General features: G+C 43.9%; 1 protein-coding gene across 6 annotated transcripts in view; it reads left to right on the forward strand.

Annotated features, from left to right (window-relative positions):
• The window catches only part of CPNE1 (copine 1), a 37,441-nt gene that overhangs the window by 18,350 nt on the left and 3,999 nt on the right, over positions 1-15,092 (forward strand). For all 6 annotated transcript variants that reach the window (XM_081256273.1, XM_081256272.1, XM_081256271.1 and 3 more), the window contains 12 exons: positions 11,510-11,638; positions 11,737-11,916; positions 12,070-12,144; positions 12,243-12,314; positions 12,453-12,533; positions 12,702-12,791; positions 12,906-12,992; positions 13,148-13,234; positions 13,328-13,387; positions 13,467-13,600; positions 13,705-13,759; positions 14,011-14,062. In XM_081256273.1, the coding sequence (XP_081112399.1) occupies positions 11,510-11,638; positions 11,737-11,916; positions 12,070-12,144; positions 12,243-12,314; positions 12,453-12,533; positions 12,702-12,791; positions 12,906-12,992; positions 13,148-13,234; positions 13,328-13,387; positions 13,467-13,600; positions 13,705-13,759; positions 14,011-14,062 (1,102 nt within the window). The remainder of the gene's footprint in view (positions 1-11,509; positions 11,639-11,736; positions 11,917-12,069; positions 12,145-12,242; positions 12,315-12,452; positions 12,534-12,701; positions 12,792-12,905; positions 12,993-13,147; positions 13,235-13,327; positions 13,388-13,466; positions 13,601-13,704; positions 13,760-14,010; positions 14,063-15,092) is intronic.

Raw genomic sequence — 15,092 nt, forward strand, 5'->3', positions numbered from 1 at the left:
ACAACTTTAGGTTCACAGTGCAGCAGCAGATTTTCTCTCCCAGGTCTGATCTTTGGAGATCTTGTTAGGCAGCACTATCCAAAAGAAGTAAGAATCACTTGACGTCATTTAAAATTTTCTAGTAGCCACATTTATAAAAGGTTAAAAGGAACAAGTGAAATTTAAGAATACACTTATTAATACAACATTGTAAAGCAACTACACTCCAATAAAAATTAAAATATATATATTTAACCCAGTAGATCTTAAATGTTACAGTTTCAGCTTATACTCAATATAAGATTATTGAGCTATTTTACATTTTTTTTTGTACTAAGTTTTCAAAATTCAGTGTATATTTTACAGCACATTGTGATTCGAACTAAGCATTATTTCAAGTGCTCAATAGGCTGCATGTGGTTAGGGGCTATCCTTTTGGACAGCACAGATTTAGAATATTAAGTTATTCCCTGCCATTCCTCTCCTAGTTCTGCTGCCTCTTTCAGTTGTTTCTTCACTTTTGGGTATTCACATTTTGTTGCGTTCCTCCCAACCTTTACCCCTCCTGTTGTGTTTGCAGGTTAGTTTTGTTTTGTTTTTGAGAACTTGCCTCAGTTACCTTCTTTATGGGCAACACTGGAGGTTAACTAGGTGACAGTTTTATATTGTAAAATTACTAATCCTGCACTAGAAGCAGCCACAGGACTAGAATCTCTCCCCTCCACTCTGTACCCCATCCACAATGGCAAGTGGGCAAATCATTGTGTGTCTGTAACGTAGCATCTTTATTTTTGAAATCCTCTCTCTTTAATTTCTCAACTTCCCTAACATAATGAATTCTGAAGATCAACCCATCTTAAGATCTCCCATGTATCCCAAGTAAATTTATTCCAGTGAGGGGGCTTGCATTATCAGCAGTAGGTTGGTTTCTTTTCCAGGGGCTCTGGTCTGCTGCTTTTGTTCATTAACTCAACACCTTTTGTGCCATTGGTCACACTGCACACTGGAGATGCACAAGTTCTTGTTGATGCCCTTGCCCTGGAGATGGTAAGGAAGGTGGTCCAGTACTGTTGTCTTAGACACTCTGCAGGCAATAGAGAGGCAGGTGTCTCATTTAAAGAACATAGATTAAATATATAGATTCCACCAGGGCAGGATGAGGGCAAAGGTGGCTGCCAAGTAGGTGTTCTTTGAAAATTTTGGTATAAGTCACATTTTCTACTTTATTTGCTGTATTCGTGCTTATTATTTGAAGTTTATTCCTTTGATTCCTTTGCCTTGGCAGACAAATAGGGAGAATGTGTGGTGGGTGCAGAATTATTTTTGATCTGTGTGCAAGATTAGTGTAGATCATGGGAAGAGGCCACATGAGCCTCACTGCTCTTTTAGTGGCCAAGTGGACTTCAGATTGAACTGGATTACAAGGTGTGAGCTGTTGGTAAAATGGATGGAAATCACATCCTTAGGGAAGCGAGTTGTTGTTCATCCAAGTTACTGTGTGTCCCAGGGCTGGTTATTTCCTTTCTCTGTCTTCAGTAGTAGTAATGGGATTAATTAACAAAATGGGGTTAAATTAGATACTCATTATATTCAGTTTTAAATTTCTGTGATTCTGTGAACCCAGCTATTTCATTTCTTTCTGGAACTCTAGTTAATTTGAACCTTAAACAAAAGAGAGGCCAATGGAACTGAAAGTTTTGGTCTGGCTACTGCTTGTGATAGCGGTTCCATACTTAAAGCTTGAGAATTTCATCAGGAGAGAAAAGAGGGAAGGGTCTTCATTTCCTTTTTTGGAGGCTGTTCCTTTCCTGCCATTTAGGTCCTCTGGAGCAGGTAGACCGAGGCATTCCTCCTGGGTGTCTCGTCAGCCAACAAGTAGATGATGATACCATACAGTAAAAGGATCCGTTTATGAGCACTGAAGAGAGGAGCAGTTAACACATGTAGGGCACTTATACTGGGTCAGGCAAGGGGCACTTTCCATGGCTAGCCCCATTTAATTCTCAAAATAACCCTCTAAAGTTGGCATTATTATTATCCCCACTTTACAGATGGAGAAATCCAGGCAAAGAGAAGCAAAATAACTTGCCCAAAGTCTCATTGATAAGGGGTGGACAGAGATTATTCAATCATCATCTGTCTGCATGACTCCAGAGGCAGAGCCCCTCCTTTCCTCAGTTGTTTCCTTCTCCCTGACTTTTGGGGGAGAGAGATGGGAGGCCAGTGGCAGCACTCTTTTGTCATGGGTCCTGAGCTGGCTGGGGAAGGGGCTCCAGCCTTGTGCCAATGCTCCAAATGCTTATTTTGAAGTAAGAAGGTGGCGGCTTTGTTTAAGCACATTCAAAGTCACGAGGGGAAAAATGTCCACTCAGATACAGTTCTATCTTGGTGGAAGGCCATGTGTTCCTTGGTTTGCTTCCTTTCCCATATCTAATTCTCTCCTCAAGCTAGCTTCCCTTTGGAGAGTTGCACACAGGTTGGATTTGTCCATTTTTGGATAAGTCTTTTGGGGACGTTGGAGTTGGATCAGTGGCTTCCAAACTTTTTTGACCATTGTAGAATACAGCGGGATGGGAAACCCTGGGACCATTTACTGTTATTTTCCCACTTTTCACTTTTTGTGTGAACATGCACATTTTAAGCTTTCTAATATTTCCAAATGCTGCATGGCAGCCAGACTTCGTAGTATTATATGGATCTAAATCAAATTATTGCTTAAGATTTTCGCTTATAAACACAATGTTAGTAGCTCTTAGTCAGATGTATGAATAAAGAATGTAATTTTGTAGGAAGGATTTGCATATTTGATTCCGTTCGTGACCTAAGAGGACTGTCCTTGAGGCTGTTGATTTAAATTTGGGGAATTCCTGAGTTATAGAGGGAGAGGCAGGGCTAGAAATACTTGGTCTGCCTTCATCATGTCCCTTGAGGCAGAGAGGGAAAAGAAGAGTGGTGGTGATGGGCGTAGTTGGTCTTTTTCAATCTTAGAAGAAGTGCGTACTCCATTGGGTGGTGTTCTGCTATTGGGAGCTTATGGAGAATTTCCTGATGGGTTTTCAAGATTTGATCCAGCATCTCTGCTGCTCCAGTGTGCCAGGGTAGGCAGCAGGAGTGAGAGCGTGGCTTTGGTTCGTGAGTGAGTGATCCTGCCGTACAGATGGGTGCTTTGTTCCTCCTCACAGCCTGGAAGTGGGGTGAAGTCTGGTGCCTTGCCTTGTTAGGCTTTTGGGAATGGAGGAAGGCAGTGTAACTCCTGAGCGTGAAGGACTGAAGAGTTTACGCTCAGTTGGCACTGAATTGGATCCAACTAGATCGGGAGGAAAGATCTGTTCTTGGATTTATGAAGGGCCAAGATAGAATCTCCCGAGGCAGGAGAGGGGAAGCCAAAGAAAATGAAGGGTGAGTTACTGCCTGTTGGCAGTGAGATTCCCTATCAACAGTGGTGTGCTAGTAAACTGGCTAGCTGGGCGAAGGGAAGCCCTGATTTTTAGCATTTGCCCAATTTCTGTGGTTTAAAACTTAACAAGGCTACCTGCTTACAAAATTCCTTGACTGTTCTCTCTTGCAAACTGTACAAGCCTGCTCCGGCACTCTGCTGCAAGCCTCCCTCAGGTGTTTTGAATTCCCATTATGTGCTCAGGTCTGTGCTGTGTGACATAGGAGATACGGAAGCAGCGTCTTTTCTGAAGAAGCTTGTTATTTCATTGACAGGAGCTGGAAACATTGACAGGGTACAGTTGTGGTGTGGCTTGAGTATAGCAGTCCAGAATGAGAAGTTGTTGAGTGCTGGAAAGATCATGAAAAGGGGAGCATATGAGAGCTAGGCTTGAAGGATAATAATAGCTAACACTTACTGGTGATAATAGTATCAGACTCTGTACTAAGCATCTTGCATACATTATTTATGTCAATCTTTAGAAATAGATAATATCCCCTACTTAACACCTGAGTAAAAATTTTGCCCAAATTACAGAGATAGGACATCATTCTGGTGGGTGTGTAATAGTATCTCATTGTGGCTAGAAAGGAGTAAAGCCAGTACTTGGAGCCTGGTTACTTCACTGCAGAACTCATACTCTTGCCCACTATATCAGATTGCTATTAAATATAAGAAGGGAGGTTCTTTCAGTAGAGAAGGGTGTTAACTACAGTCCAAAGTCTTAAGACTAGGTGGGAGTCAGAATAAGAGTTCTGGTCCTCATTTTACTTAACGATGTATGTTTCCTTAGCCAAATCACTTCTTCCCTCTCTGCCTTGAATTGAGGAACTTGGATAAGATGATCACTCAGTTCCTTTTAATTTCTGACATTTTGTGAATTTTAAGTTATAAAAATGAGAGTGTGTATCGCTTCTTTAAGGAATACTGGAGAAAGTGCCCTGCCAGGGTACGAGGCTTGGGAAGCACTAAGGTTGGCTGGCGATGGGGGTAAGCAGAGGAAAGCGGTCTACAAGGGCGAGTGGAGGGAATGAGACTCCAAGTGGTAGAAAGCAAAAGCAGGAAAGGTTGGTTCTTAATACTCAGTTGTTTCCATTTGCAGTTTCCCAGATGGAAAGGTGTGGATTGTGGGTGCAAACAGAGATAACAAGCTAGTCTTTTGTATTGAATGTTCCTGGAAAGCTCACTTCTCCCTTGATGGCTTCTGCAGCAGGCCAGGGCTAGATTTGGGTTATTTCTGAGAATCCTTGGATTATCACTCCTTTCTTTTAGCATTAATTCAGCAGTTATTTATAAAGCACCTGCTATGTATGAGTCACTGGAATGAAATAAGACAGATCTGGTGCGTCCCCTATTGAATTTATATAATCTGGTAGGGGAAATAGATAATAAGCAAGTAAGTTACACATTTTGATAGGTTTATGAGAAGCTGGGTTTTGTTGGTTTGGAGTCAGGGAAGATCTCTGACTTCAACATAGAAAAGAGATCGGAAGGGACTGAGAGTGGAAATGGGGAGACCAGAAGGAGACTATTACAGACATCCAGGCAAGATACGCTGACTCAGAAGAGAGTGCACAAAGACCTGGCGAGTATTAGCCAGATCTCTCTTACAAAAATAAATGAAAAAAATTTCTGAGACTCCTTTTATTGAGTCACTTAAATGTAATATTTAATAAACTTTTGTAAAGCTCCAGTCCTATAAAGGATGCTGAAAATCCCATGAGATTAATGACACTAGATGAAAGGTAAATGAGGCTGGTGTAAAGTATGTAGCTGTTAAAGGGATAGGGGACAGAAGAGTGACATGAGCTAGTTTTAATTACAGAAGATTTCCAAACAGGTAGGTTTGGAGGTAAATTTTAAAGGAGATAAATAGGATTTAGGAGATGCTAATAATCCCATGCATTAGATGATTTAAAGGGAATATGACTCAAATGATAGAAAACTGTACATTATAAAGATTTGCTTGTACGAGTCACTAATTCCAATGAGAAAGTAAAAGTCAGATTTGTGAAAAAACAAAACTGTAGTTATCCAGGAAGCTCTGACCTCTCAGAATGAAATCTAGCCCCATGTGCTCCTGAGGCATATGTGGGCCCACAGCATTCTTGTTGGGGTTTTAGTCTGGGCAGAGAAGAAACTGAAAAAAGAATAGGACCAGCTGTGGAGAAAGTGGTAGAAATGGTAACAGACTAGAAAAGAATAGTCTATCAGAAATAGAGGCCTAGCACATGAGGAAGCTCCTGACCCTCTGCATGTATTTGGCCCCCACCAAAAGCATCTCTTCCTGGGGTCTTTCAGAAGCTATGGAGTGAGGGGAAGGGCAGCAGCTCCAGTTGTTGCCTGTCATCTTACCACCACAGTTCATTACTGCTAATGCTCTCATAGTTCACAACTGTTTAATTTTTTTTGGCCATGCTGCGTGGTATGTGGGATCAGGGGTCAAACCTGTGACCCCTGCAGTGGAAGCTCGGAGTCTTAACCAATGGACCACCAGGGAATGCCCACAACAAAGTCTTTATCAGGGATAAACCTGTAGTCCTCCATTTAAATTTTTCCCTGACATTTTATTATGAAAACTTTCAACATACAGAAAAGTTGAAAAAATGATACAGTGAATTCCCATATATCCACCATTCAGATTCTACAGTTTATATTTTCCTATATTTGTTTTACCACATCTACCCATTCAGCAAACCATTTTAATTTTCAGTGCATTTCAAAGAAGTTGCAAGCATCAGCACACTTCACCCATAAGTATTTCAGTATGCCTTATCCTGAGCTGAATATTTGTTTATGGGTTTAGGGTAGGGGTTGATAAAATTTACATGCAGTAGGATGTATATACCTTAAGTGTACCATTGGATGAAAATGACAGATTCACCTGTGACTCACATTCCTACCTAGGTAAAGGACTTTCACATTCTCCCTAGAGTTCTCTTCTGCCTCTTCACAGTTAATACCTCCCCCTCCCCTGGGGGAGAGGGGAAGAACAACCACTGTTCTGAATTTTTCACCATAGATTAGTTTTGCCTGTCATAAAACTTTATAAAGTGTAACTATGCATTTTATGCTTCAGGTTCATCCATGTTGCAGATATTAATAGTTTGTTTCTTCTTTTGCTGAGTAGTTTTCTATTACATATACAAACATATTATGGTTTGTTTATCCATTCTCATATTGATGGACAACTGGGCTGTTTCAGATTTTTGGCTATTACGAATAAAGCTGCCATAAACATTCATGTACAAATCTTTTTGTGAACATAATGTTTTTATTTATTTTGGATAAAAATCTGGAGTGTAATTGCTCTCAGGCTAGATATACGTTTGGTTTTCTAATAAGCTGCCAGACCGTCAAAATGGTACATTTAGTGCCTTCACTAACAACGTATGAGAATTCCACATCCTTGCTAACATTTGGTGTTGTCAGTTTTTTACTTTTAGCCATTGTGATGGGTATGTAGTAGTACCTCATTGTGGTTTTAATTTGTATTTCATTGATAACTAGTGCTATTGATCACTTCCTTTGATTATTTCCAATTCATATGTTTTCCTTTATGAAGTATCAGATCAATTTTTTTGCCCATTTTTTAATTGACTATCATTTAGCATTGAATTCTAGGAGTCCTGCATTTAAATTTTAAAGCTTAGTTGTAGAAGAGTACAACTTCTGCATTACTGCCAGACATTAGTTCAAATGGAAAAGGCATGAAGGTTTGAGTTGAGCAGAAGCACATTTACCATTTATTCAGTAAATGGTTATGAGTACCAGCTAAGCACTAGTATACAGAAATAATACCTAGCCCTAGTTCCAAGGAGCCAAGATTATGAGGGTAGACAGACAAAAGTAAAAATTCTGTTGTAGTGGTTTCACCGTTAAGTCACTAAATATTTACTGAGTACCTACTATAGGATAGGTACTGTTGTAGGTATTGTACATATAGAGATAGGCGAACCAGACATAGTTCCTACTCTAATACAGCTTATTTGTTTTCTGGAGTGTATGTGGGGGAAGACAGTGCAGAGCCCCTGAGATGGGGAATGAGATTGATGTTGAGTGTATGTGGATCAGAAATGAAACCTGGCTGGAACGTACTTGCATGACTAGATGATTAGTTAGGTGATGGTCAGGTCTTGCAGGGCTTTGCAGACCATGGTAAGAACTTTGGATTTTATTTTGAGTGTTTTGGGAAGCCATTCCAGAGTTTTAAGCAGAGAAGCGACATGAGCTGGTTTCTGTTTGGCTAATAAATGCGCTCTGTGTGTGTGTGTGTGTGTCCGTGCACATGCATGTGCTTGTGCACACACACACATACAGAAAAACTGGTGAAGAAACCACTGCAGTCATCCAGCGGAGAGATAAATGCAACCTGGGGAAGGTGGGCAAGACTTCATATAAGAATAATGTCACAGCATAACCATGGATGACAAGGCATTTGCTAGGCAGAAAAGTCAGGTATCAGTGTGTGTTGTGTGTGTTTGAGAAACGAGAAATAGCTTTGGATGACTAGTTGGGTGGATGGTGGAACGGCAGGAGGTAGAACAGTCTAAGAAGGGCTTTGAAAGTTGAATTACAGATGCAGAGTCATCGTATTAGACAATTATTTAGTTCGGTATAGATGGGCCCTCTGGAGTTGTGCCACAAGGTGGCCATGCTAGGGAGTTAGGCTTTGAAACTAAGGGCCATGAGCAGCTATACAGGGCTTCTAATTAGACTAGAGCTTTTCTGGAAGCTGGGTCAGGGATGACTAGGTAAGGCACTGGTAAGGATGAAAAACCAGGGAGGAGGCAAGAAACAGTGGGGCCTGAAGTTAGGTAGAAGTTGTTGAAGTGAAGGTATAGAGACTTTGGGGTTAGAATGAATTGTCATGAGGACATGAGGTGTGGATTAGGGCAAAAAGCTAATGAGTCCCTTTAAAAAATACAAAACAAACAGTATAAAATATTGAAACAATACAGAAGTGTATAAGAGTGTGTAAAATTCTCACCTTTATTCCATTCCTCTGAGGTGTACCTAAAAGTTGCATTTATTTGGTGTGTCTTCCATTTTTTGTGTGTATTTATTTTGTATATGTATTTAAATCTATTGTATATACACATACAATTGAAGTTTAAAATGGGGTTATACTCTTCTTACCGTTTGTTTGCAACTTTATTTTTTCATATGATACCAGTATACTTCTGCCTTAATTGTTTATTTACCCACTACTTGGCATTCCATTGACTAAGTACCGTAATTTACTTAGTCACCACCTAATTGATAGACCTTTAAGTGGTTTCAGGTTTTTTACTGTTCTGAGCAGTGGTGAAATGATCATTCTTCTTTATTTGTCTCTGTACTGTGCAAACACTTGAGAGAATGTGTGAGGTGAGAAGCATGGAGTCAGATTATGATGGGGGAAGTTGTGGTTCTGTTCCCTCAGGAGTATGTATTGTGCTCTGGATCTGTCCTTGGGGAACCTCCAAAGCAGTGATCAGGCTGGTCAGAAGTCTAAAAGTCACATTCTAGTGGCAATATTCAAAAGAACTGGGGCTATTTCTCCAGATTTTACCTTGCAGTTCACTGCTTCCAGGTATCAGATGCTTCTCAGAGGGAGACGGAATAAGGCTTGCTTGTGGAATTTTAGACGGGAAGAAATAGGAATAATGTGTAGAAGTGAGAATTCAACAGACTTGGGTTAGTTTGGGTAGGACTTTATGGAGCAGGACTTTCTGATGATTGGATTATAAGAGTGGTGGGGTTTCCATCATTGGGTGCATTCAAGCAGAGACTGAGGTGCTATGGAGGGGACAGTATGTGAAGCAAGTTGAACTCTAAGAATCATTCCAATTTTGGTTGATAACAGCATTCAAGACAGAGACCATGAGGCACTAAGGTGGGAATAGCACTAACTGGGCCAGGTTGGGAGAGGGATTGACTGACTGAGGGTCAGTTTAGGGGAGGTTGAGGCTGGAGGCGTCCTGGGGTATAGTGCTGGGAAACCTGGAGTGCTGAATGAAGCTGGGTGAGAGATCTGACCTCGTCTGCACTCTTGGTACAGATGGTCTGCAGGCGTATCGGTCAGGGGGGACATAGGGTTAGTGAGGAGTCTGAGGATAACTTATGGTGACTTAGGAGGCGGGGTTTATATGGGAGTCATGGTGATCCACGCAAGAAGATAGTGCTTCTAGCAAAAGGAATGGATGAATTGGAGAACCTTGGTGCTGTTTGATTGCCAGTCAGTTTGGAGATGGGTAAGCTGGGTGCAGAGGCTGGAGATGGCCTTTTGGATTTCATGAAGCAAATATTTATTAGGTGCTTGAGACAGAACAGTGAATAGAACAGACAGATATCCCTTCCCTCATGGAGGTTACATTCTAGTGGGGAAGACAAATTACATAAATATATATAGTATATTAGACAGTGATAAATGCTAAAGAGAAAAAACAGGAAATGGGTATGTGATGTATCAGTGGTAGTAGGGTTGAAATTTTAGAGTGGCCAGAAAAGGAGAACCTTTTCCTTCAAACTGGAGAAGATGATTTTTTTTTTAATTTACTTATTTATTTTGGGCTGCGTTGGGTCTTCGTTGCTGTGCGCGGGCTTTCTCTCTAGTTGCGACGAGCGGGGGCTGCTCTTTGTTGCGGTGCGTGGGCTTCTCACTGCAGTGGCTTCTCTTGTTTCAGGGCACAGGCTCTAGACACACAGGCTTCAGTAGTTGTGGCTCACGGGCTCTGGAGTGCAGGCCCAGTAGTTGTGGCGCACGGGCTTAGTTGCTCCGCGGTATGTGGGATATTCCCAGATCAGGGCTCGAACCCGTGTCCCCTGCATTGGCAGGCAGATTCTTAACCACTGTGCCCCCAGGGAAGCCCAAGAAGATGATTTTGAATAGAGACCTAGAGAGAATGTGAGAGAACAGCAAGCCGTGTGGGTTATATGAGGGAAGAAAATTCTAGGCATTGAGGTAGAAACAAGCATATTTGAGGAATGACAAGCAGACCTGTGTTGCCAGAATGGAGTGAGCAAGAAGGTGTTAGGAGATCAAATTAGAGAGATCTAGATCTTTCAAAACCTTGTAGGCCAATGCAGAGTTTGGATTTTTTCTAAGCAGTGGGAAATCATTATTGGGTTTGGGTAGAGGTATGACATGACCTGTGTTTTAACAGGATCACCCTGGTTGCTGTATTGAGAGTAGCCTGTTGGGGTGAGGATGAGGGAGTAGAGGTGAGGATGGCGTAGGATAAGGGAGACCTGTTAAAAGGGGGTAATGCAATAAGCCTGGTGAGAGATGATGATGGCTTGGGCTAGGTAGTGCAAATAGTGAGGAGTTGGGGCTTCCCTGGTGGCGCAGTGGTTGAGAGTCCGCCTGCCGATGCAGGGGACACGGGTTCATGCCCTGGTCCGGGAAGATCCCACGTGCCACGGAGTGGCTGGGCCCGTGAGCCATGGCCGCTGAGCCTGCGCTCCGCAACGGGAGAGGCCACAACAGTGAGAGGCCCGCGTACCACAAAAAAAAAAAAAAAAAGTGAGGAGTTGGACCTGAACAGCTGATTATAGGCTAGGAGAATCAGTGCGGGGATCATAACTCTGCCTCAAGATGTAGGGCCCCAGGGTTAGTGGGAAATCATTGGAGGAAGAGACTTTGGGGAGCAGAATCTGGATCATGGCTGTATTTGGGGCAATATTGGGCTTGGAACTCGGATTAGGGTCTGGTCTGGGGCCAGTAAAGCCATCAGAGTGAGATTCATTGGTCTGTGAGAAGATCAGGGTTGGAGTCTGGGTCTGGGCAACATTATTAGGATTGGGACCAATTTTGGGCGGAGGACTAGTTTGGGGTCAAAGTTGTTGGTGGAGGCCAGTACACTTTTTCTGCATCTTCCCATCATATTCTTGGACCAGGGTTGGTTGTAACCACCATCTCCCATCCCATTGAGCTTACCCAGGGGGATTGGAGGAGTATGGAAGCTATAGGGCCTTCTCTTCCTTGGGTGTCATGGTGGTAGACACAGGCTCAGCCCTGCCTGGTTGAAGCCAGCTGACTTTACTACAAGTTGGGACCTACAGTCAGGGAAGGGTGAGGAAGGTGCTTGATTCGGGTCTTTTTCCCCCCAGATGGCCCACTGCGTGACCTTGGTTCAGCTGTCCATTTCATGTGACCACCTCATTGACAAGGACATCAGCTCCAAGTCTGACCCACTCTGCGTCCTTTTACAGGATGTGGGAGGGGGCAAATGGGCTGAGGTGAGAAGGACTTTGGGGGATAAAGTTGTGGAGGGAGGCTAGGACTGTTTTGGGTTGGAAGGTGCATGACTGTGATGCTTATTGGCTTCTGCCCACAGCTTGGCCGGACTGAGCGAGTACGGAACTGCTCGAGCCCTGAGTTCTCCAAGACTCTGCAGCTTGAGTACCACTTTGAAACAGTGCAAAAGCTCCGATTTGGCATCTATGACATAGACAACAAGACACCTGAGCTGGGGGATGATGACTTCCTAGGAGGGGCTGAGTGTTCCCTAGGACAGGTATGCAGAGCCAGGGATTAGAATCCTTCAGACACAGGTTAAGTAAGAGCGCTGTCAGATAAACCAGACTGCTTGGAACTTGGAGGTTGGGGTCAAACAGGACCTAGCCTTGTCTGAGACCTTGGTACCCCACCCACCCCTGCTCTGCCCCAGATTGTGTCCAGTCGGATACTAACTCTACCCTTGATGCTGAAGCCTGGAAAACCTGCTGGGCGAGGGACCATCACGGTAAGGAGGAACTCTGCTGAGGTTTGTGAGTGGTTGTGTACTTATATCCATGAGGAATTCATGAGATGATACAGTCTCCTGCTTCTTCCCCTACCTAGGTCTCAGCTCAGGAGCTGAAGGATAGTCGTGTAGTGACCATGGAGGTGGAGGCCAGAAACCTAGATAAGAAGGTGTGTGTGGAAGGAGGCCCTGGGAGTTCAAGAATTAAGTGGACAGGGGTGGTGTGTTGGAAGGGGAAGGGTGGGAAGGTCTTTCATAGTGGTTGTCAGGTGCCTGAGTCTTAACTGCGGTCTCTGTGATATTGACAGGACTTCCTGGGAAAATCGGATCCGTTCTTGGAGTTTTTCCATCAGGGTGATGGGAAATGGCACCTGGCGTACAGATCTGAGGTGTGAGACCCCTGGGATTGGGTATGATGGGTAGGAGAGAATCTCCTGGGGCTTGTGATTACCAGGGTTTGGAGCATAGGGCTAAAGAGTCTGCATACGGCTAGGAAGAATGGCAGCTCCCCACATGCCAACACAGAGCTCACTAGAGGCCTTGCCCTCCACCTTCAGGTCATCAAGAACAACCTGAACCCTACTTGGAAGCGCTTCTCTGTTCCCCTTCAACATTTCTGTGGGGGAGACCCCAGCACACCCATCCAGGTGAGCTTGCCTCCTGAGCGGACTGAGCAGGGGCAGAGAGCCTGGGGAGGGATTTATTCTCACCTGCCACCTGCCTCCTGGTCTTTATATACACACACACACCTTCCCTCCTAGGTGCGATGCTCAGATTATGACAGTGATGGTTCACATGACCTCATTGGTACCTTCCACACCAGCTTGGCCCAGCTGCAAGCAGTCCCAGTGAGTGCTGGCTCAGGGGTCCCAGTGAGTGCTGGCTCAGGGGTTGAGGTGGGCCTAGGGGCTGCAGCTCCAGGGAGAGAGGGGGAGGGCAGGGCAGCTCCAGTCCTGTCTAATGCTCTAGAAGTTTCCTACTCTAATTTTTCTTTCCTTATCAGGCTGAGTTTGAATGCATCCACCTTGAGAAACAGCAGAAAAAGAAAAGCTACAAGAACTCTGGAACTATCTGTGTCAAGATTTGTCAGGTGAGACAATAGCCCATGTGACCCAGTCTCTGACTTCTAAGCTACATGACCCCAACCCCTTCACTCCAGCTATGACCCTGGTTTCATCTACAGGTAGAAACAGAATATTCATTCTTGGACTATGTGATGGGAGGCTGTCAAATCAACTTCACTGTAAGTTGCTTCATCAGGGGCAAGAGAACAGATCTGGGGTGCAAGGTGGCCTTCAGCTCCCCTCCTCCCCTCCTCCCAGGTGGGCGTGGACTTCACGGGCTCCAATGGAGACCCTTCCTCACCTGATTCCCTGCACTACCTGAGCCCAACAGGAGTCAATGAGTACCTGACAGCACTGTGGAGTGTGGGCAGTGTGGTTCAGGACTATGATTCGTAAGTAACTTTGTCTCTTGCCCGTCCCCACTCCCTGCAGATGCTCTAGCCTCGGGCTCATGGTCCTCTCACTGCTTCTTCCCCCATTCACTGTCTTCCCACAGGGACAAGCTGTTCCCAGCATTTGGATTTGGGGCCCAGGTACCCCCTGACTGGCAGGTGAGTGTTTTCTTCCCCTCCCCTACTCCTGTTTTTAGTTTCAGGGTCCTGATTTTGGGGGATGTGGTAAACTTGCTGCTTGGCACCCAGCTTTATGAGGAGTTGCAGGGATGTATCCTTACAGGCATGTATATAACAAATGCTCAGGACTAAATACCTCCTGTATGTTGCTTGGTACATACCATAATGCCCTTTTTCTTAGCACAAAAGTGGTCATGGGGAAAGAACCTCATTTTTTTTCTTGCCCTCAGGTCTCCCATGAATTTGCCTTGAACTTCAACCCTAATAACCCCTACTGTGCAGGTAAGTCCCCAATCCTCCAGCGTAAGGTATATCTGTCCATATCTAGAGAGGCAAGGGAGAATGGGGGTGGGGAGATAGACAGCTGACTCCATTGGCCAGAGGAGTGGATTTTAGAGCTAGGCCTCTGGAGTCAAATCTTCATCTTGCCACTTGCTAATCATATGACTTGGGGCCAGTTGCTTAGCTTCTGTGTGCTTTGGCTTCATAATAAGACTAAATATTATAGGATATTGAATATTTAAGAAGATGCATATAAAGTTTGAAGCAGTAAGCCTGGCACATACTAAGTGTTCTCTAAACTATGATAGCTGTTATATTATTATTATCTTTGCCTAGAAGCTCACAGGGCATCAGTGGAAGCCTTGGTGCCTCCCTGCAGCTCTATTCAGGGTACTTTTTGCTCCACACTCTTTTGTCTAGAGAGGGCCAAACCCAGTGTTTCCCTATCACCCACACAAGAGCAACAAGCTGAAGTGGAAAACTTGACCTGATCTGACCTGGGTTTTTATTTTTGACTTGGGTTCAGACTTAGAGAAAAGTTGCAAGAATAGTTACAGGGATTCAGGTCACTGGGGATCAGGGGTCAGGGCCTGGGTCACAGGGGCTGTTGTTTACCTTCATCCAGATTCCTCAGACATGGACATTTTACCCCATTTGCTGTGTCATTCTCTCTCTCACTCAGATTTTCTCTCTTCCTCCTCTTTCTCTCTATATATATACACTTTTTTTCCAGAAATGTTTGAGAACTGTGGTGAATAATCCCTGCCCCAAGTTTGCCTCCATGGCCCCAACAACTTTGCACTCATCATCATCCGCATGGCCCTTTATCCCTGAATACTTCAGTGTTCCCTAAAATCAAAGACATTCTCTTACATAACCACAGTGCAATTCTCAAAATCAGGAAATTAACATCAATACAATACTATTACCCAATCTATAAAATTTATTCAAAATTTTCCAGTTGTCCTCTCTTTTATAGCAAAAGAAAATCTTGGATCACACGTTTCATTCAGTTGTCTTCCAGAGTTCT

This window comes from Mesoplodon bidens, assembly GCF_964165515.1.
Source record: "Mesoplodon bidens genome assembly, chromosome: 15".
NCBI classification, from domain to species: domain Eukaryota; kingdom Metazoa; phylum Chordata; class Mammalia; order Artiodactyla; family Ziphiidae; genus Mesoplodon; species Mesoplodon bidens.